The sequence below is a fragment of the Schistocerca serialis genome, chromosome 3, assembly GCF_023864345.2.
Source record: "Schistocerca serialis cubense isolate TAMUIC-IGC-003099 chromosome 3, iqSchSeri2.2, whole genome shotgun sequence".
NCBI classification, from domain to species: domain Eukaryota; kingdom Metazoa; phylum Arthropoda; class Insecta; order Orthoptera; family Acrididae; genus Schistocerca; species Schistocerca serialis.
Window position 1 is genome coordinate 203,753,288 of NC_064640.1, and position 23,811 is coordinate 203,777,098.

General features: G+C 42.6%; 1 protein-coding gene across 2 annotated transcripts in view; it reads right to left on the bottom strand.

The window, feature by feature from the left end:
• The window catches only part of LOC126469918 (palmitoyltransferase ZDHHC20-B-like), a 257,733-nt gene that overhangs the window by 76,029 nt on the left and 157,893 nt on the right, over positions 1 to 23,811 (bottom strand). For both annotated transcript variants that reach the window (XM_050097310.1, XM_050097309.1), the window contains exons 4-6: positions 23,406 to 23,526; positions 14,045 to 14,268; positions 13,550 to 13,679 (exon numbers count right to left, since the gene is read on the bottom strand). In XM_050097310.1, the coding sequence (XP_049953267.1) occupies positions 13,550 to 13,679; positions 14,045 to 14,268; positions 23,406 to 23,526 (475 nt within the window). The remainder of the gene's footprint in view (positions 1 to 13,549; positions 13,680 to 14,044; positions 14,269 to 23,405; positions 23,527 to 23,811) is intronic.

Genomic DNA, 23,811 nt, shown 5'->3' on the forward strand with positions numbered 1-23,811 from the left:
TATCTTCTAGCACCATCTTAACAATACCAACAATATTCTGTAATGTGTACACAGAAGGGAAAGGCATTTTATGACCAGCATGAAAAAATTCAAAAAATATAGATTTCATTAACTGTTGCTGACTTTTATTCACAACATACTTTTTAAAGGTATCTAGATGTGTAAGAAGGGACCTGAACTCTAAATATGAATATGACAATTATTGCAAACAGTCACATTCACTACTAAGACTTCAATTTTTAGGTTATGTATTACTGAAAAAGTACCCACTTACATCGTTGAGCACAAGACACAAAGCATGTTTCTACCACCATATGTCATCTTAAGTGCAAAAGTAATATCAGATTGTATTGTGTGCTACGTACTGTTAGGTTATATTGCATCAATTAAGTTTAGATGACATTCTTCATCAATAAAAATACTTCCTGGCAAGAATGAGTTCAAAGTAGTTAATGTGCTCCTTCAATGAACAATTTCAAAAAGAATTTCCATTTTTCTGTGACATTAGTTCTTCACACTCAAAAAGAAAAGGGAGATGCCACATGTGTGCTTCCAGTTTTTCATTAAATTGCAGTATATGTGGATATATATCATTCTATTTAAAAAGTGATAAACATGAAACAGCTGTGAGAGTGTCTTCGCATATTATATAATTCAGCAGGATCATAGCTCTCTTCACAGCCAGGCTTCAACATTTCATGAAGCAGTGAAAAAAGTTGGAGAGTCACTCATGCTACTTATTTATTTATTTATAGTTGCATAGATGCATATATGAACAGGGTATGGGATATAGAACAAGTCAAGTATTACAAATTATTATTTTGTACATAGTACACTGAATTTATAATATGAGTGATGTAAGTGACAGATAGTATTAGCAAGTTTAAAACTACCTTGGAGGCCAAAATTGAAGACCAGTTTCTTCCCCCAAGTGTTAAAACACTTATTGGAAAGCTTGAAACAGAGGAAGGCCTGCTTCCAGCAGAGGTAACAAGGTTCCGCAGCACTGCAATATTTTTCTATGAAATGGTTCTATCCTCCTTAAAAAAGTCGATGGACGAAAGTTTCCAGAACTTGGAATCCTACACTGGGTTACTTTAAATCAAATACAATTGTAAGATGATAGTGAAAGAACTGCTTCTCTAGTTATGAAAACTGTGGCATGTGTTCAGTTTGCAGAAAATTAAATGTGTGATGAGAATGCCTGTGTCCAACAGTTTTCACCAATGAGAAATTCAGTGGACAGACTGCTAACAACACTCTGCAAACTCAAAGATGGGTTGAAATGATTTCTCAGAATTATATGCCATTCTCAAATTTATTCAAGTTAGAGGAGTTTCTCTTTTTCCTTCCTGGCACTAATGCCGCTACTGAAAGTGTATTTTCCCCGCACGAGTAATATACGGGAGAGTGAAAAAACACAGAATTCTGTAGAAAATATTAAAGCAATGTTAGTGAGTAGAGGGAATTATGATGAAACTCATGTTGAACTTTTTCATGTGCTGTTGCCTTGAATTTTTTCATGTTCTGTTGACATACTGAAGAAAATACACAGCACTGATAAGTACAGCCAGCCTGCTCGCACGCTATCTTAGAAGGTACTAATAAAATACAAATTAATGTAATTTTTCTAGCAAATTAAAGTGATCTTCTGAATTTACTACATTTAATTAAGATCTTTTCAATTTTTAAATATCAATACTTGTTATGTGTGCCTGATTTGGGTCTAAAAGTACGGCCACCTTATTTACGGTAAGTGGGGTCCTTTTCACCCTGTGGTCTATGTTGCCTGCTTTTTGACCCTTCCTCAATTTAATATAATCTAATAATTCTAAAAGCTGGGATAGTTGCCAGCAATTCTCTCTCATAATGTAATAGTTTTGTTGAGTGAATTCTCCTTTTGTTACAATTAGTGCCTTTAGGATGACATAGAGCTCTGCATCACAGACTGTACATTCATCTAAATGCCAAGGCCTCAAAAGCCTTTCTTGAAAGGCTAGTGAACAATGGAAACTGTGCCCTTTACTACAACCATGTATGCATATATGCATGCATGCACAGCTGCATCAAGTTTTGATGCTTACCTAAGTCACACAAATGTTTGTTTAAATTACAATCTGATTTACAAGATTTCTTGTACTTTGTCAAATTATATACAGCATGGGCCTCACTACCATTTGTTCCAAAGCAATGTTAAAACATTCAAGTCTGCAACACCAAGTTCAGATCACAAATGGTCTTATTACCCTTCTGTTGTTTATAATGCTTGTTTCACTAATGAGATTGGAGACTGGTGGATTCACCAGCTCTGATATGCATATCACGCACTACAGGGAACTTCTGCAGGAAGATTAACAGCAGTTCTCCAGCCATGGTGTTAACATTAGGTAGAAGGCCCATGTTATCACTGCTCATTACAAAAGAAGTGATGAAAGAAATCAACTGTCTTTAAATAGTATAGTTCTACAACAGAACAAGAGGTTCAAACATAGCACAATTGTGACTGAACAAAGGCTGTGTAAAAAAGTTTCAGGGCGGACCTGTCTGTTCTCCCAGGTTATGCCACTAGGGCAATTTAATATGTTTAGAGCCCCAAAGAGCTTTTGTCACAAGAACCTTCTGGTGTGACAACCACTTGAGTTTTTCACAATAGATAAGGCCTGAGAACTTCCTCCCTACGAGCAATACAGATTGGTTACTACTAGTGTTGTAGGAATGCTCTTGCAGAATCTAAATACTTCAAGATTAAAGGAGATCACTCACTGAACAGCAGAAGCATTGAGTTGTTGATAGGAACAAAAAAGAAAGCTTGTTAGCTTACAAGTCTATCTTTTCACGAGCTGGAGTATAAAAACCACACACACATTGTGCCAGCTAGACTGTAGAATGACAGTCCTGATGCTCTCTTATAGCATGTGCACTGGTTGTTGTGGGGATTGTGTTACGTGGGGTGGTTGGAGGGACATGGAGATGGAGGCAAGGAAAGGAACTGAGGGTGGGTGGCTAGTGGCTCAGAGGGAGGCAGCTGATTTGCTGGCTTGGAATGTTGGAGGGAGGGGTGACAGGTATATGGGCTGGCACAACTGTAGAGGCCAGTGGGAAGCAGCACACACTGAAGGCAATGTGGGGCTGTGAATTGGGAGTGGGAGACATGACAGAGAAAAAGAAAACAGCTGGTTGGAGGGTGAGGGGAAAAAACGAAATGATCGTGTGGCACTGATGGCCAGGAGGAACCATCCTGGGAAGTTCGGATGCCGAGTTGCAAGTCTTATTTCAGGCGACGCCACATGGGCAACTTGCGTGTCAGTGATGATATGATACGATGATGATGATGATGATGATGATGATGATGATGATGATGACAGCACAACATCCAGTCCATAAGCAGAGAAAATCTCCAACCTGGCCGGAATCGAACCTGGGTCCACTGCATGGTAGGCCAGCATGTTACCATAAGCAGGCAGAACGAGGGTGATGGGACAGTGCATTACCTGAGATGGAGGCCAGGACGAGTACGGGTGTGAAGGATATCTTTTAAAATAACGCCCACCTGTATAGTTCCAAGAAGCTGGTGGTGGAGGGAAGGATCCAAAACACTGAGGTTCTGAAGCAGCCACTGAAACTAAGCATGTTGCACTCAGCTGCAAGTTTCGCCACCGGGTGGTCAATTTTGTTCTTGAAAACAGTCTGGTGGTTGCTTGTAATACTGGTGGACAGAGGGTTGGTAGTCATACCGGCATAAAAGGCTATGCAGTGTTTACAGCAGAATTGGTATATAACACGGTTGCTTTCACATGTGGCCTGGCCTCCGGTGGGGTAGGATAAGCCTGTGACAGGACTGGAGTAGGAGCTACTGGGTGGGTGGATTGGGCAGGTCTTGCATCCTGTGCAAGTGGTTGGTTGTGGGAGTGGCATATGGATGGACCAGGCTGTAGTGCAGGTTGGGTGGGCAATGGGACACCACTTTAGGAGGTGTGTGAAGGGTCTTTGATAGAATGTCCCTCATTTCAGGACAGGATGAAATATAACCAAAGCCCTGGCGAAGGATATGGTTCAATTGTTCCAGTCCAGGATGATACTGGATGAAGACAGGGCTGCTCCTCTGCAGCTGATTCTTGGGGATGGTGGGAGGATTGCATGGGGGGGGGGGGGGGTTGGGTGTAAGGATATGGCATGTTAAATGTGTTTGTAGTCTACGTTTGGGGGGGGGGGGGGGTACTGCCTGTAGGTGTAGGCCTTTAGCATACTGGGCAAGGGAGTTCTTGTCAGTGCAGGTATCTCGACCACTGATGGCTAGGCTGTATGGGAAGGATGTTTTGGTGTGGTGGGTTTAATGTGGTCGAAAGTGTGGATGGAGCCATCAGTGAGGTGGAGGTCAAGCCATCAGTGAGGTGGAGGTCAATGTCCAGGAATGTGGTGTGTCGGGTAGAGGAGGACCAGGTGAAGCAGATGGGAGGAAAGGTGTTGAGGTTGTGAAGGAATGTGGATAGGGTGTCCTGCCCCAAGTCCAGATCATGAAGATATGATCAAAGAACCTGAACCAGACTAGGAGTTGAGAGTTTTGGGAGGCTAGGAAGGTTTCCTCCAGATGGTCGATATATATGTTGGTGTAGGAGGGTGCCATGCAGGAACCAGATTTATTTGTAGACTTTCTCTTCAAAGGAAGAATAGTTCTGAGTCAGGATATAGGTGGTATGAGGTATAAGAAATGAGCTGGTGTGTTTGGAGTTTGAAGGATGCTAGAGAGGTAGTGTTCGAGAGCAGAAGACCCTGGGCATGACAAATGTTGGTGTATAGGGAGGTGGCATCAACAGTGATCAGTAGGGATTCAGGCAGTAAATGGATGGGGATGGTGTAAAGTCAGTGAAGGTACAGTTTAGTATCTTTGATGTGGGAAATAGGTCTCGGGCAATTGGACAGAGGTGGCTGTCAACAAGAATGGAAATTCTTTCAGTGGGGGCACAATAGCCAGCGACAATGGGGCATCCAGGATTGCTAGATTTATGGATTTTCGGGAAAACATAGAGGGTGGGTGTGCGGAGCATTGTTGGAGTGAGGAGAGGAGACAAGACTCAGGTGACAGGTTCTGTGAAGGGTCTATGAATTTCAGTAGGGACTGGAGGTTACATTGGACTTCTGATATGGGATCAGTCTAGAAGAGCTTATATGTGGAGGATTCAAGACAGTTGGTGGAGACCTTCCATCAGGTAGCCACTACGACTCATTACAACAGTGGTGGTGCCTTTGTCTGTAGCGAGGCCAATTAGGTCTGGATGTATGGCTGTCTTTTCTCCTGCTGAAAGGCTTGTGTTCTTAGGAAGGGACCTGGGGAAGGATAGAGACTCAAATCAGAGGTAAGGAATTCTTGGAAACTGACTAGAGGTTGTTAGGTGGGAGAGGGGAGGGTCACAGTCGGATGGTGGTATGGACTGGGAGCGGCAAGGTTCAATGTTGGGATTAGGTTGGCTTGGTTCGAAGAATTAGTGGCAAGGAAGTGCTTCCAATGTAGCGATTGCAAGAAGATACAGGTTGTCTAAAAGTGAATAATTATAAAAAAATTAGTGCCAAAAATTTTACTGTGCATGCTGGTGGTGGCTCCATAATGGTGTGGGCTGAGTTTTCATGGAATGGACTGGGTCACCTGGTCCAACTGCACCAATCATTGTCTGGATATGGTTAGGTTCTGTTATTTGGAGACCATTTGCAGCCGCTCATGGACTTCACATTCCCAAACAACAATGGAATTGTCATGGACCACAACGCACCAGGTCACCGGGCCACAATTGCTCACAATTGGTTTGAAGAACATTCTGGACAACTCGAGTGAATGATCTGGCCACCCAGATCACCCGACATGAATCCTATCAAACATTTATGGGACATAATCGAGAGGTCATCTTGTGCACAAAATGCTGCACTGGCAACACTTTTGCAGTTATATATGGTTATAGAGGCAGAATGGCTCAATATTTCCGTAGGGGACATCCAATGACTTGTTAAATCCATGCCACATTGAGCTGCTGCACTATCACAGGTAAAAGGAGGTCCGACACTATATTAGGAAGTATCCCATGACTTTTGTCACCTCCGTGTACAGAAGTTTATTGAGGGAAATTTTATTGCTATGATTTTCACACATAATCCCAAACTTTTTAACATTAACTGTAGTTGCTTAGAACTCATTTCCAGACTAGCTTGAAAACTATTTTTGTGAAAGGGTAAATTTAGCTACCAAATTTTTGATAATGTCCCAGGCTGACAAAATATAATAGATGCCAGTTACATACCATCGTCAATACTTCAATGTTTCTGTTGGTATTCACTGAGCAAAGAGGCCTGCTGTATTACCATCTCCAGGAGAACTGCATTAAGTGTACAGTGTACCTCCAGAAACCATATTGATGGTGGGAAAGAAATTATTTGTTTCCTAGGGCCTATAACAAGGGACTGTTGATTATTCATTCACATGTCTTCCCTAAATAGGTGATACATGTTATGCTACAGTAACTATTTGGATTGGTGCAATCTTTTTCAGTTTTAGGGCAGAGGCTCATAATTGCTTCCACCCAGGTATCAGGGTACTGCTCCCAAATTCTGATAAAAATCACAAAGAGCTGAAGGCACTATTTAACTGGCACAACATATCAGAATGCACTTTGTCTATCTCTGGTGCTGCAGTACGAAGCTGTCTGAACACTACCTATACAATGAAAATGGCTGTGCCCTGCGGGATTCAACCATGACCTTCTACTAAGACTTATCTGTATTGGCATGCAAAATCAAGACTGTCATTGGATTTTATTTTGTGAATGAATTTCACCATTATTTAGACTGCAACTACTGGAGTAGTGATCTCAGCATGTATGTCTCTCGTGGCCATTCACCTGGATAAATCATTCCTACTGCCACTAATATAATTGTTAACCACATATGGATATTAAGAATTCTTGCTTCTGTTACTTTATCTCTGTCTGATAAAGTGCTAATCATGTGCTCAATGAATTTGAAAGGTTCAAGGTTGTCAGCTGATGAATTGTGACTGAAGTTTCCCAAGGCAGCCCAACTATCCCTGATAGCGGAATCGTACTTCATACTCTTCCATGGGGCTGGCCATCTGCTATGTTTTAAAGAATACATTTGAATGCTGTCTGTCAGACATTTTATTTCACTGGATAATCAATCAAAAAATTTGGTGGCAGCATTGTGTACCCCTTTCTGAGTGCAATACATGTAAAATGCACTTTTTTTTTAAAGTTATTGGCTTTCCTAGTGTCAAACATTGAGAGTCATCTTTCTTAGAGAGATGTCTAACAGTTGCATACTTTAATTCATCTGCCTAGCAAATAGAAGAGAAGAAATGTGCAGACTCACTGCACTTTAACATAGGTAGCATAGGACATGTAGTTTTCCCACAAACTGCCAACAACACTGTTGTCTGAGACTAATGTTGGCAACATTTTGATTTATCGAATGGGGTCTATGGAAATTGTCAGTGCTAATTTAGTGATTTTGCTTGAGGAGTTTTGTGTGAGCATTGTGGAGTCTGGATTTCTAGTGACACACACCTAAAAGGGAGGGAAAAAAAAGAAGGAATTGTCAAACGTATTTTGTTACAGCGTAGAGATCCAGCTACAGAAAAAGTACAATGAAACATTTATTTAGACCTCCAAAAAATGAAGTAGAGTTTTTAAAATGTAGCAAGCAATGCTGTGAGAAGCAAACTGGTTTATAATGGGTGTTAAAGAAAGAACACCGAAGTGTACAAAAGTGGAAGTTTTGTTATTACATAATAAACTGAGAACAGTCAATGTCAAAATTGGTCTACTGCAAAGCTGATCGTAGATGGAAAGTGTAAGATGGCTTAATCAGATCTGTATCATTAAAGACTTAGTAGAATCATAAAATCATAGTTGACACGGTGTTGAGGAAATGACAGTTGAGAAATAATGAGTGACTGTGGTATAATAATGAGTTTCTTCTGACAGCATAGTTTTACAAATTAAGTCACTCAAAGGATTCACACATTGCCCGAAGCATGAATTATTGCCATTTCCTTTACCAAATTTTGAAAATACATTTTCAAAGGGTCTCAAATAGCCATATGAAATTAAGTCTCATGCTGTGGAAGCAATTGTTAAATATTTTTTAGACAAACCAGATTAAAAAAAAAAAAACAAAAAAAACAAAAAAAAAAAAAAAAAAAAAAACCAACACTTCCATGTGGCCGATTTATGACTTCCTTAGTTTTCAAATGTTACAATGACTTCACATCCTTACAAAACTATCATCCAGTGTGAATATAAATGTGAATGTTCACTGATGTCATATGTAAGCCAAAGGTGAACTTTAGGTAGACATTAAAGGCAAAAGAAAAGCTACATTTTGGTAGCTGCAAAAAGGATGCCCTATATGATTCACAACATATGCCACACATTCTTCCGAGCAACTCAGCTAAATAATGTTTGGTACAACATCTGACATGTTACACAGTTCATTAAGCATGAAGAGCTACAAAATACACCAAATTTTTGTACCTTTCAAGGGGAAATTCATGAGACATGCAACTATATTTATGTCTATTACAGATTAACAATAATCTACCATAGATCCCTTAAAGAAAAAACCATACCCAGTAGTTCAAAGAAATCACATGTCACACCCATCAACAAAAAGGGTAGCAGAAGTGATCCACTAAACTACTGTCTAATATACTTGACATCTGTTTGTTGTAGAATCTTAGAAAATATTCAGAGCTAAAAAACATAATGAGATATCTGTAACGGAAGGACCTCCTCCATGTCACCAGCATGGATTCAAAAGCACCATGTGAAACCCAACTCTCACTTTTCTCACATAACATACAAAAAGTCACAGATCAGAGCAGTTAGGTAGATGCATTATTTCTCAACTTCCAAAATTCATATGAACTTCATTGGCTTGTAAAGCTGCTCAGAACTGTAGTGAGAACATAGTGACAGCCTGGCAGCCAGTCAATGCTCCTGCCAACACATCAACATCAGCAGAAGCTGCTGTCCACTTCCTTGAGGCGTCAGATGAGTGTGGGAAAGTGACAGACTGCTGCATGACAACAACCGGACACTGGTCATGGGCCTCTGTTCCAGAGGTTTCCAAATGACACAGAAAATTGGCTTTTCCACAAACTCAGTGCTGGGGACCAGTATTTTATCATTGGTACAACAGGGCCATATTAGGACACACCAGTCGTTGCCGAATTTACGATGCAGCCCTGACTATGATATTTGGACCGTAAACCAATCACTGTCATCTGACTGCCAGCAATCTGCTGTCACCTCCAGGGTTCAGGCAACACAGTTAGTTTCAGTCAGCTCCATGCCATGGGAGACCGCTGTCACCTGCCGCAGCTCTGCAGGCTAGGCATGCCTGTCTAGCCCTAACTACCAGCTGTCTCGTAGCTGTCCTGCCACCATGTTTCACTCTGCCAGTGTATCCGTACCGAAGTGCTCATGTCTGAGGAATGTCGTCCACTGCCTGTTGCCTGCTAGCTGCAGATATACTGCTGTACATTAATGTATGATTTTTACTGAAGAGTTTTGGCAACAGACTAGCTGACTCCATCGTTTGCTCCTCCACTCACCTCCAGCAGAGAGCCACTTGCTCACACCTTCCCAATTCTTCAAGGTAGTACACCATTACAATATCAGTGAGTCACAGTTTGAATCAATCAACTCAGAAAATACCTGAGTGTAACACTGGAGGGATATGACAAGGAACAATCACAGTCTCAGTCATAGTTAAACTGCTGTTCATTGGAATACTAGGGAAATGCAATCAGTTTACAAATGAGATTGCAAACTAAATGCTCATGTGACTCATGTGTGGGTCCCATATATATGACACACACACACACACACACACACACACACACACACACACACACACACACACACACACACACACACACACACACGTGCGCGCGCGCGCGCAGGGCAGGCAAATTTAAGAGTTTCATTAAGCCACTTTTCTTCCCATACTCCATACGTGAATTGAAAGGGAAAAAGCCCTAATAACAAGTACAATTGGACGTACTCCCTACCATGCTCTTCACACTGGTTTGCAGAGTATAGGTGTACACGGCTCTACTACTGGAAAGATGTTGCCCAAGTGGTCATCTAATGGCATCGCAGATTATTGAAAACATTGTTCCAACAGTACAAAATTAGTGTTTATGTTTAAATGAAGTAGGTCGAAAACAAGTACTACATGTGTGTACTACATCGAAGTGCATTAGAGCCACAGTAAGCATTCATTCATTGTGTTCCAGGGAGTGTAATGGAGTGGAGGGGAGAGATATGTGTGGTAGAAGTGTGAGGGAAGGTAGATCACTGGATTGTGTTCATGCACTTCCCTCATTCATAGGTCTGCATACCGCAGGTCAAACAAGTGAGTTACCACTATATCTATCCCACTACATCACATAAGGCATCTACAGGTTGTTTCACAAAGTTATACAGGCCTTCCACAGTATGCCTAACGAATCACTTACTACCACTGTAGGCAATGCATCTGCACAGACTCTACACAAATCCCTGTAACTGTTCTAATACACTACTACAGGAGAAATTGATTCTTAGTCAGCCTGTATGGATACTGTAGTGTTCTTCTGGTAAAGACAACTTCCCACACCCTGAGCACTGCTCACCTTTCAATTTACAGACAGACTAAACCTCCTCAGCATTTCCTGTCCAGTTCTCTTATGTGAGTAGACAAAATAACTTCACTGATCTTGTGTTCATCTAGTGATGAGTAACCTATGTAGTGTACTTGAGAAAGGGGTTGGATTAGTAAAGGTGGCACCTTATTGCTGTCTATCATTGACAGCATACTGTAAGGATGACCAAAAGGTTACTGCACTTCTTTCATCATTAATTGTGTTACTGGCAGACAGCATAAAACTTTCCCATTCATGAATTGCTGGCACTTATAAAGTGGGCTGGACCAAATGGAGCAACTTATCACACATCCACAGTGCATCTTCCAAGACGGGTGTGATTAGGCCTGATGGAATGGTACTGAGCATGTACACGTGTAGAGCAGAAATCTGCTCTTGCGCATCACTTGACTTGCATTTGAATACCTGAATTTCTGTAAAACTAAGTGACATACTTTTTTTGCAGAGGGAGACAAATGTGTGTGAATTCCTAGGGGACAAAAATGCTGAGGTAATCGGTCCCTAGACTTACACACTACCTAAACTGATTTGAGCTAAGAACACCACACACACCCATGCCCGAGGGAGGACTAACCTCCGGCAGGAGGGGTCGCACAATCTGTGACATGGCGCCTCAAACCGTGCGGCCACTCCAAGCACAGAGGGAGACAATTTAAGTCCCTGGGCCTCTTCATAATCTGGGAGAGTTGAGGCTGTGTTGATGAATTTGCTAGACCTCATGCTGTGCAAAGTATTCCAGACAGTGATAGTGGAGATTATGAAATTGACACTGTCAAACACATATGGACAGCATGTTACACTTGGAACAGGATCTTCAGTGTGGCAGACAAGTGACAGCTCCAGCTGTTGAGCCTTTTTATGCAACAGCTCACTCAACAACTGCAAATAAGTACTCATTTAATAAACTGAAAATAACTGTACTATATGAACACGAAACTCAGTGAAATTATTTTGTCTTCTCACATAAACGAACTGGACAGGAAATGTTTGGGAGGCATAGCCTGTCTGAAAAAGAAAAAAGAAAAAAAGAAAACAGCAGTCATGGTGGGGGAAGTTCCCTTCCCTGTAAGAACACTACAGCATCAAGATGACTTAGAATCAATTTCTCCTTTAGCAGTGTAGAACAGTGTGCAAATATATACATAGATTCTGTGCATATGCATTACCTGTGTTAGTGTTATTAGTAACTTATATCTGCATTTCATGTAGTGTTAACACATTTTGTGAACAATAAACACTCCCCTGGGATGTCTGGACACTGTCGCCAGTGATTCATAGGCATACTGTAGAGGAGAATGAAGAAATGTATGACGAGATAAAAGAAGTTATTCAGACACTGAAGGGAGACGAAAATTTAGTAGTCATGGGGGACTGGAATTCGATAGTAGGAAAAGGACGAGAAGGAAAAGTGGTGTGTGAATATGGACTGGGGGTAAGGAATGAAAGAGGAACCTGCCTGGTACAATTTTTCACACAGCATAACTCAATCATAGCTAACACTTGGTTTAAGAATCATGAAAGAAGGTTATATGCGTGGAAGAGGCCTGGAGATACTGGAAGGTTTCAGATAGATTACACAATAGTAAGACACAGATTTAGGAACCAGGTTTTAAATTGTAAGACATTTCCAGGGGCAGATGTGGATTCTGACCACAATCTGTTGGTTATAAGCTGTAGATTAAAACTGAAGAAACTGCAAAAAGGCGGGAATTTAAGGAGATAGGGTCTGGATAAACTGAAAGAGCCAGAGATTGTAGAGTGTTTCAGAGAGAGCACTAGGGAACAATTGACAAATATGGAGGAAATAAATACAGTAGAAAAAGAATGGGTAGCTTTGAGAGATGAAATAGTGAAGGCAGCAGAGGATCAAGTAGGTAAAAAGATGAGGGCTAGTAGAAATACTTGGGTAACAGAAGAGATATAGAATTTAACTGATGAAAGAAGGAAATATAAAAATGCAGTAAATGAAACAGGCACGAAGGAGTATAAATGTCTCAAAACTGCCTAAGCAGGGACGGCTAGAGGACAAATGTAAGGATGCAGAGGCATATATGGCAGAGATGTGGCAGGAATTCATTAGCAGAAATCTTGAGGGAAGACCCTCACTATTCACCTTAAGTGTTTTAGCAAAATTGGAAAATCTAAATGAGGCTAGTTACATAGCACCTGACTCACACTTCTCCCAAATACAGGATACTTCCCTGGTTTCGGAAGCTGACTGTGCGAAAACTATGCAGTATACAGAAATACAGCACATATCAGTGGGTAAAACATCTTTTCAAGTGTGATATAGTTGCAGATTGAACCAATAGGAGACACAAGTATCAGTACATTTAGACAAATTGCCCACTCCATATTGTTGCATTGAATTACTTAGTCCCTGCAGATAGGCAACCCAATAAACAGATTTCCAAAGTGAGCTGCTGGCACATCTGCCCCAGTAAAGTGAGTTAAAAACTTTGAGAGGTGCTCTATCTACTGATGTGTATGTATTTTCTGTACATCTAGTAGTTTTCATGCATTCATGCAATTGTCTTCCAGAACCCTGGAGGTGCTTATGAGTAAACCTGCATGTATGTTCAGTCTTAACCATTGGACTATCTCATTTAGTAGAAAAAAAAGAAATCTAATTAGTCTATAAAAGTCTGGGTGTCATGAATGGCCTACAGTTTCATAAACTTTCAGCAAACTTAAGAAAAAGAGGAAGAGAAAAGGTAATACAAAGGCATCTCAACATCCCATTACAAAACTTGAAGTTAAATGATGAGCCAGTATAAATGTTCAGCTAAACAAAACAGAAAGGAGGATCAGAATGACATAAAACTTATACAAGCTTACCGAGTGTAGATCTGTTCTTCAGAACAAGGTAGCAGTGGTAGGAAAACAAAGACGCAAGACTAACTGCGAACATGACAGCCACAAAAAAAAGGAACAATATGTGAAATCTTCCAGCAGTCTTCAATTCATCCTGAAATAGAAAATCGTTTCCTCATATTTGGACAACAATTTCAAATTTTCAATTAACTATTAAAATATGTAACAGAAATGAGGCTATATCTTTTATATTAAGAAAAATAGGAATAATATAAATTATAATATGATACATACAAAGCACAAATAAATGAATGAATGAATGAAATTTGCTCATTAAAAATAAAAATAATATTTCACCACTATTGCTGCAAAGTGTTTGTATTTTCCTTTCTGAAAATGTTTATTTCATATTCTATGCACAGTGCATGTTCCACAACTACACAAGATAATATTTACCAGAAACAAAGACAATCTATTCCAAAAACAGGAATAATTGCAATAGAAAAACAAAGCACTCACCTTCCAAAAGCTTACGAAGTAAGGCAATGATGTAAATGCGATGAAGAGGCAGTACAGAAGTGCATACCCCAGAAACAAAATAAAAAATTTGTAATTTGTAAATGCCACACAGTTGTTAACCCATGGACAATGGTGATCCATTTTTAGAACACATTCACCACATGCACTACAGTGATGTGTTCTGTCAGGTTTTATGTGCTGACATTTTCCACAGTATCTGATATCTAGGAAACAAAAAGAAAATAACAGTGAATGACAACATGTCAATGATGTGTTCTGTCAGGTTTTATGTGCTGACATTTTCCACAGTATCTGATATCTAGGAAACAAAAAGAAAATAACAGTGAATGACAACATATCAAGTAAAGATAATCACCACTCACTCAGTGACAGCACAGGCAATGAGAAGAACACACTATCTCTAGGGCATGTACCAAATCACCAGTTCTCTCAAACACCTGAGATTTGTACCTTTACTGATTTAATTTAAAGGTGTTATTGTGTGTCTCATGTGTTCAATTCAGTGCTTGTAGCTTCACTTGTAAGGTAAATGATGATGCATTTATCCTCAGCTGTAAATAAACAGAACACATTTTTGTTTTTATCACGTAAGTTAAATCTCAAGAATTCAATGCAGGAAATATGGCATAAATATGTATCTGAGAGAGTTAGTTGTTTTTCTTCTTTTTGTTTCAGCCATCTGTGGACAACATTAATTCAGATCAGCTTTTTTTCTCCTGGTCTTTATCCTTGTCCACCATTCTTTCATTCAGATACTTCTGCAGATGACACTATCAACCATAGAATGCTCATGAAAAATCTGTACAACATACACCATCAGCTCAAAAAAATTACTGGATTTAAAAGACTGTTTTATGTAACACAGGAGAGTAGGGAAAGTTAACGGTATCAACAAAAGGATGGTCACTCCTAGGGCAGTGTCCTGGCCTCTTTTATTTTATGTATACGCAAATAATTAGCCAACACCAGAAGATATTATTCATTTCTTGTATGTCTATAATCTGGCTATTGCCTCACGAGGAAAGAACTTTGAGGAAGTACAAGCAAAACTGAAAAACTTGTTAAGCATCATGTTTGAATATTACCCAGAGAACTCCCTCAAACTAAACCCCTTGAAGAGACAAGTTAGTGCTTTCCACCTTCATTATAAACATGCAAACAGAAATTTGAATGTCACCTGAAATGACAGCAACATGGAAGACATAGAAAAACCAACTTATCTGGGTCTCCTGTTGGACAGGTCACTGACATATATATCATTGCGAGAAGCCCTGCCAAAACGTTGCCGCCAGGATCATCATCTTGAGGAAATAGTGAACAGTAAATAGAGAGCCAGACCTACTATATTAAGAAAAACTGCCTAAGCACTTTGCTTGTCCAGTGTGGCATATGCATCTGCCATATGGTCCAGCTCTGCCCATGCCAAAATGTTAATACAAGCCTAAATGGCAAATGCAGGCTAAAAACAGAATACATGAAACCCATTCCTCTTGGGAAGCTACAAAAAGCAGCTGGATTCTCAGATCCTAAATCCCGAAGAATTGCACATGAGCATAAAAAAAAAAATTAATCAGACTTTCAATGAGAACCATCCCCCACATGCTTCATGTAGACCTGATGGACTCATTTCCCACAAGAGATTCCCTAGTACTGAGCTAAATGAGCTCCCAAAGAACTACCCTGCATCCCAAGAGATATCCAGCGACACTACATCATGCTGGAAGTTTGCAGAACACTAAATGAGATCAGAATTTGTGTAGTGCCAGTCAAGCCAAATCTAAGTAAATGGGGCCTTAAAGATGAAGCAAACAACAAATACAACTGTGGAGGAGTCCAGGACACGAAACATCATCTACAATGTGCTAACTGTCCCACGAGATGCATCATTAATGACCTATGGCTTGGCAAGGAAGCAACACTGGACACCACCAGATATTGGGCTGAAAATCTTTAAAAGAAATTTTCCTGACACAGAAATGTTAAGAAAGTAAGCATGAAACTAGTTGAGGCAAACACAAAAATTGTTACTTGCTCTCAAGTTTCATAAGTGGATGTTATGTGTATGCTTCTCATTTGAAGGACTGCTAGCCCTCTTCCTATGGCTGAAAATGTTTTACTCCTGTGGTATAACACTGAACAACAGAAGAATTGTTTACAGTTATACATGGAGAAATTTAAATTACTTTGCCTGTATTTGCTTGGTTACTTGCATACTCTCTCTGTTTCTATGTGTAAATGACTGTATATTGTCAAACAGTGGAAAATCTAAGATGGGTTGTAACAATATTATGAAAAGGATAGTTGCTACTCTCCATTAGCAGAGATGCTGAGTTGTAGATAGGCACAACAAAAAGATTGTCAAGAAGTGAGATTTTGACCAAGAAGGCCTTCATTGGGGAGGAACACACACACACACACACACACACACACACACACACACACACAGAGTATCTGGGTCAGCTGGAGACTGTGGTCATTTGTGTGCGTGTGTGTATTTCCAATGAAGGTCCTACTGGCCAAAAGGTCCCTTTCTGACAGCCTTTTTGTTGCATCTATTTTAGACTCAGCATCTCCACTTTATAGTGAGTAGCATCTATCATTTTCATAATACTGGTTGAATACTGTGAATTTTTGTAAGTAATGATACAATTTAAACACTGTCAAATTTAAATTATTCATTTAAAGGGAAACTAGAGTTTGATATATACTACATGGATCTACCATACAGAGTATTAAAATATGAAATCATGTATAAATTTAAATTTGTAAGCTCATGAAGACACCAATTTTTGTGGGTCAACTGAAAACTCATTTGTATTTACTTCAAATGTCCACCACTGCAGGGCAGACCACATAAAGAAAGTGTGGTGTCACCGCCAGACACCACACTTGCTAGGTGGTAGCTTAAATCGGCCGCGGTCCATTTAGTACATGTCGGACCCGCGTGTCGCCACTGTGTAATCGCAGACCTAGCACCACCACCAAGGCAGGTCTCGTGATACGAGAGAGCACTCGCCCCAGTTGTACGAGAACCTAGCTACCGACCAGATGTACGAAGCCTTTCTCTCTCATTAGCCGAGAGACAGAATAGCCATCAGCTAAGTTAATGGCTACGAACTAGCAAGGCGCCATTAGCCATACAGTGATTGTACTTAAAGTCTCCTGTGTATCGTCAAGATCGATGTACCACAATGATTGAGTAAAGTTAAGTATTAAACCTGCTCCGTACTTTTCTTCCTAACATTAATTACGTATCCTGTTCCAGTACTTCACGCCCGTCTGCGTTAGTCTAGCTTGCCTTTTCAGCCATCTCAACTTCACGGTGTCGGCCCAGATACCGACACAACATTGGCGACGAGGGAAAAGAGTTCTTTCTGATTGCTTACATTTAATTGTGTCATGGCTTTGCCACATTCTCCAGATGTACTGTCCGAATTTTATCGCTTGCAGAATCAGCAGACGCAGGCGTTATTGGATGCCCTTGGACAGCTCGTCCAGGGTCAACGTGCGCTGCACACCGATGCGGCCGCCGCCGCTTCACCGCTACCGCAGCCACAACCTGCCGTTGCACCGCCTTTTAGGCACTACGACCCGAACCAAGAAACCTGGCACGAGTGGTCCCGCCAGTTTGCGTTCCACCTCGCTGCCTACAGAATTCAAGGTAATGAGCGGCAGCCGTTTTTGCTTTCTTGTGTCGGTGTGTCCACATACCGTGTGATAGTGAAATTGTTTCCCCGACGCGACGTAGCAACTCTGTCCTACGAGGAAATTTTGTCTGCATTAGATGCCTATTTCAAAGAAACAGTTAATGTGGTTGCAAAACGGTATACGTTCTTTCGTACAAAACGTACGGCCGGTCAAACTAATAGGGAGTGGGTAGCAACATTGCAAGGACTTACTAGGGACTGTGCCTTTGAATGTGACTGTGGTCTTTCTTATTCAGATACAATGGTGCGTGATGCAATTGCACAGAACGTTTCTGATGTTCGCATACGGGAGCAAATTTTGAAACTAGTTAATCCCTCCCTTCAACAAGTGATAGACATATTGGATAGACAGGACACACTTGACTGTGCTCAGGAATCTTTTGAAACTTCGCCAGCCGTGTGTAATATTAACCGGCCCGCTGGACGCGCTGCGCGGCCCGGTAACCGGGCCTCGCGCACGTCCGCACAGCTGCCGCCGCGCGCTCAGCCACGTGTGCCGCGCCAGCCCACAAATGTAGTGAAATCGTGCCCGCGGTGTGCTACTAGACATTCGCGTGAACATTGCCCGTCACGCCGAGCTATTTGCTTTTTCTGCAATAAGAAAGGACATGTTCAAAGTGTTTGCCAGAAAAAGCTCAGATCAGACAATCACAATCATTCCAGGCCCTTTGCTTCGCGCCGGAATCGAACCAAGGACACTCAGGCTCGTGGACCTTCGCCTATGGACATTCATGTCGTTAATTCCACTTCGTCCAGTGACACTTTCTCTAACAGTAACTGTGTTCGTCCCACAAAAACTGTGCGTCGACGTCGCCGGAAATCACGTCAATTAGCAAGTGATTCTGTACCAGTGTCTGTTCCAATTGCACAAAACAGTCGCTCTTGTCGTCAGCAGAACAATAAACTTTTTGTGGACTTAGACTTTGAAGGCAAAGTGATACCATTCCAGCTCGATACCGGAGCTGCAGTTTCATTGCTCAATCATGACACGTACAAACAACTGGGCAAACCTCCGTTGCGTTCCGCAAATGTTAAGCTAACTACATATTCCGGACAGACAATTCCTGTGTTAGGACAGTGCAGCCTTCTTCCAACATACAAGGGACAAACAAAACTTGTGTCATTTTACGTTCTTCGTTCTTCTTCTGCAGTGAACTTGTTTGGTCTAGATTTATTTCAGTTGTTTAACATGTCTATTGTAAATCAGGTCCTATCAGTGAATCAGACTGTGCCTACAGACAGTGTTTCTCGGCTGTGTGACGAATTTGCAGACATTTTTGCACCGGGCTTAGGTTGCGCTAAAAACTATGAAGCACATTTAGAACTGAAGGTAAACGCGCAACCGAAATTTTTCAGGGCGCGCAATGTTCCCCACGCATTGCGTGATGAGGTCGCAAGAACGTTACACGATCTCGACTCACAGGGTGTAATTGAACGTGTGCAAGCTTCTCTCTGGGCCTCACCCTTAGTAATTTTGCCAAAACCTTCTGGAAAATTGAGACTTTGCGTGGACTTCAAGGCCACAGTGAATCCACAGCTAGTGACTGCTACTTTTCCTTTGCCCCGCCCGGAAGATCTTTTTGCTAAACTGTGCCCGGGAAAATATTTTTCAAAGTTGGACCTAGCCGATGCGTACTTGCAAATACCGGTGGACGACGAATCCCAGCGCGTATTGGTGATTAACACGCATCTTGGATTGTACCGCTTCAAAAGACTGCCTTTCGGGTGTGCATCCGCCCCTGCCTTGTTTCAGCAATATTTACAAACTATTTGTGCGTCGGTCCCTACTGCAGCAAACTATCTGGACGATATAGTGATCTCCGGACAGACAGAAGAAGATCATCTTGCGAACTTACGAACATTATTTCAGGTCTTGCGGCAAAATGGTCTTCGCTTGAGGAAGGACAAATGTGTGTTTTTTGCTCGTGACTTACCATACCTGGGACATGTCATTAATGCCCAAGGCATACATCCGAGTCCAGAGCACCTCCGTGCCATACAAGATTTGCCTTCCCCTCAAAATGTGAAACAGCTACAGAGTGTGTTGGGTAAAATTAATTATTACAATAAATATGTGCGCAATGCCTCTTCCATTTCAGCTCCGCTTCATCGCTTACGCCGTAAAGGTGTTCCGTTCGTCTGGACGACGGAATGTGAACGCGCCTTTCGCCAGTTGAAATCGGCGTTGCTTTCTAATACTTGCCTTACGCCATTCGATCCCCAGAAACCCCTTTTGTTGATGGTAGATGCATCGGATTTCGGGATCGGTGCTGTGCTTGCGCACAAAGTTGGCTCCCATGATCGCCCTATTGCCTTTGCGTCCAAATTGCTCTCGTCTGCGCAAAGAAATTATTCACAGATAGAGAAAGAAGCTTTGGCTCTCGTGTTTGGTGTTACTAAGTTCCATGATTTCTTGTATGGTCGTCACTTTACCATCATCACAGACCACAAACCTTTAACATCGCTTTTTCATCCGACCAAGTCTGTACCTCCACGTACAGCGCAGAACTTCATTCGCTGGTCTATTTTCCTCTCGCAGTACCGCTACGATATCTTGTATCGGTCCACTGCTAAGCACGGAAACGCCGATGCGTTGTCCCGTTTGCCTGTTGCTGAGGATAAAGCATTCGATTCTTCCGAACTTGCTTGCATGTTCATTGATTCGGAAACCGATGAAGTGGTCGAATCGTTTCCGATTGATTTTCGTCGTGTCGCTACAGCCACAGCTGCTGACCCTGTCCTTGCTACTGTTTTACGTTTTGTTGCTATGCAATGGCCTTTGTCCAAGTCTCGGATCGAGGATCCGTTGGTTCGCCGATTTTTTGCTCACAAGGGGAGACTTTTTGTTCGACGTGGTGTTTTGTTGTTGCGTTCTGATAATGATCAGTCCAGAGTCGTGGTCCCACGTTCGTTACAGTCCTCTGTTTTACGGCTTCTTCACCAAGGACATTGGGGTATAGTGCGAACGAAACAACTTGCTCGTCAGCACTATACTTGGTTCGGAATCGATGCTGCGACTACGAATATGTGTTCTTCGTGCCCGGCGTGTGCCGAACAACAGTCCGCACCGCCGCGGAAAGTCTTTGCGTGGCCAAAAGCCACTTCCCCTTGGCAACGCTTGCACATTGATTTTGCTGGTCCATTCTGGAATGCTCGATGGTTGGTTCTGGTCGACGCCTTCAGTAATTTTCCTTTTGTTGTCCGGATGTCTTCCACGACGTCCTCCGCCACCATCCAAGCGTTGTCTGCTATCTTTTGCATTGAAGGTCTTCCGCAGTCTATTGTTTCCGACAATGGCCCACAATTCATGTCCGCAGAATTTCAGTCATTCTGCCAGGCCAATGGTATTCAACATCTGACATCCGCGCCGTTTTCGCCTCAGTCCAACGGTGCCGCTGAACGATTGGTCCGGACTTTCAAGTCACAGATGTTGAAATTGAAAGAGTCGCATTCTCGGGAGGACGCATTGTTGCTCTTTTTGTCTTCGTATCGCTCTCAGCCCCGAGATGGTCGCTCGCCGGCTGAGTTGCTCCACGGTCGTCCTCATCGCACCTTGATGTCTTTGCTGCATCCGCCGCATCAGGTTCCTGTGCAGCGGCAGACTCCTGCTTTTGCTCCAGGCGACGTTGTATTTTATCGCAACTATCGAGGTTCACGGCGTTGGCTCGCAGGGCGCATTCTTCGCTGCCTCGGCCGTGCGATGTATTTGGTTTTGGGGGCCTCTGGTGAGGTGCGTCGGCATCTCAATCAGCTGCGCCTCTGTCGTCGCTCGGGTTCTGCCGCTCCCCATCTGCTTTCAGCGACGGTGCCGTCCGGTCAGCGCCCGGGGGACCCATCTACTGGCTCGCCTCATCCCCAGGTGTTACCGACGATGCCTTCCATTTTGCCCCATGGCGACGCGCCGCCGCCGCCGCAGCAGCAGCAGCCGCCGCCGCAGCAGCAGCAGCCGCCGCCGCCGCCGCCGCTTGTTCTCCCGCCGACGCCGCCCGCATTCGACGCTTCGTTGCAGCCGCCAAACGCCTCCCAGGGTCACGCGTCGCCGATCGCTTCCCGTGACCAGCTGTCCTCCGCCATGGAACTACCGCCCGCTCCGGACCACATGACGTCATCGCGCATCGGCTACCCCGACGCAATGGAGGTTGATCCTTCGGTCCCTCCTGTCTCTTTATGGGCGCATACACCGCATGTTGACGTGCACCCTGGACTAGTTTTTCAGGCGTTTCCTAGCTCCCCTCGGACCGAATGGCCGGGTGCGGGTGGCACGGCCTCGCCTGTTGTTAGGCTCCCCACCTCATCGCATACGTCAACATGTGGTCCTCCCCACGGCGGGCGGAAGCCTTATCACACGACCGTTCGCCGATTTGCGGGGGAGGAATGTGGTGTCATCGCCAGACACCACACTTGCTAGGTGGTAGCTTAAATCGGCCGCGGTCCATTTAGTACATGTCGGACCCGCGTGTCGCCACTGTGTAATCGCAGACCTAGCGCCACCACCAAGGCAGGTCTCGTGATACGAGAGAGCACTCGCCCCAGTTGTACGAGAACCTAGCTACCGACCAGATGTACGAAGCCTTTCTCTCTCATTAGCCGAGAGACAGAATAGCCATCAGCTAAGTTAATGGCTACGAACTAGCAAGGCGCCATTAGCCATACAGTGATTGTACTTAAAGTCTCCTGTGTATCGTCAAGATCGATGTACCACAATGATTGAGTAAAGTTAAGTATTAAACCTGCTCCGTACTTTTCTTCCTAACATTAATTACGTATCCTGTTCCAGTACTTCACGCCCGTCTGCGTTAGTCTAGCTTGCCTTTTCAGCCATCTCAACTTCACGGTGTCGGCCCAGATACCGACACAACAGAAAGTGCCAAAGTTGACAAAAATTTATCATCCCAGTAGCTTTCCTGGAGCCCATTAGCAGGGAGATACATGCTGAAGAGAAAGATAGTGAGTAGTTTAATCCAGTGTCCCAAACTGAGAGTACCATTTACTTCTCTCCATTACAGTTAAGACTGACATGGAAAATGATATATTGTTTGATCTGCAAAAGACCACCACCACCACCACCACAAACAGATTTGGAATACCCAATTAAATGTAAAAAAAAGTGAAGTAGAAATAAATGTGAACATGAAAAAGGAGACTAAATGACCTTACACCCACACATCAAGGCAGAGAGAACAAAGCAGTCAGTCAATGAAGGTAGTCACCAGTGTCTTGACTCTTCTGTCACCAATCTGCACCATCTACATACAAGTTGGTCAGGAATTAATGGAAGCACAGAATGCTGAATGCATGATAAATTGAGAAGGTTGTCTACCACTTCGAACATGAAGCAGTTGTGTCTACCATTATTAATGGACTGAAATCCAAGTAAATTTTCTGCCCCCCCCCCCCCCTCTCTCTCTCTCTCTCTCTCTCTCTCTCTCTCTCTCTCTCTCTCTCTCTCTCTCTCTCTCTCTCACACACACACACACACACACACACACACACACACACACACACACACACAAAAAAAAAAAAGAAAGAACACAGCCAGCATTTCAGCTTTCAGGGGCACCGCAACAACAATTCATTGCAAGACGGTAGTTTGCACTGACTGTAGTTATACACATCAAAGTTATTGGGCTCACCTCCAGAAATTGTGCGTGTGGTTACAGGTAGATTCTGTGCAAACTGCTCCAGAATTTGGTTTTCTGCTTCCACATTACCTGCTTCTTCTAGTCTCTGGAGTTCTTCAGGTGGAATTTTGAACTGCAAGGCAAAAAAAAAACCACAAATTTTGAACAATATACATTACAAATGTCATATAATATGAGGAAGAAAGTTAATCATGTAATGTTTTTATGCTAGTATACTTAGCACTACACCTAAAAATGATTTTGAGAACTAAAAAAGGTTTTCTTGCTACTGAAAGGCTACATATTATTTTATTTCTACTTCTTTCATTGTCAGTTATTTTGATCCCACAATACCAAAAGAACTCTCCTGCTTTCAGTGTGTCATTTCCTAATCACATTCCCCAGCACCACCTACATT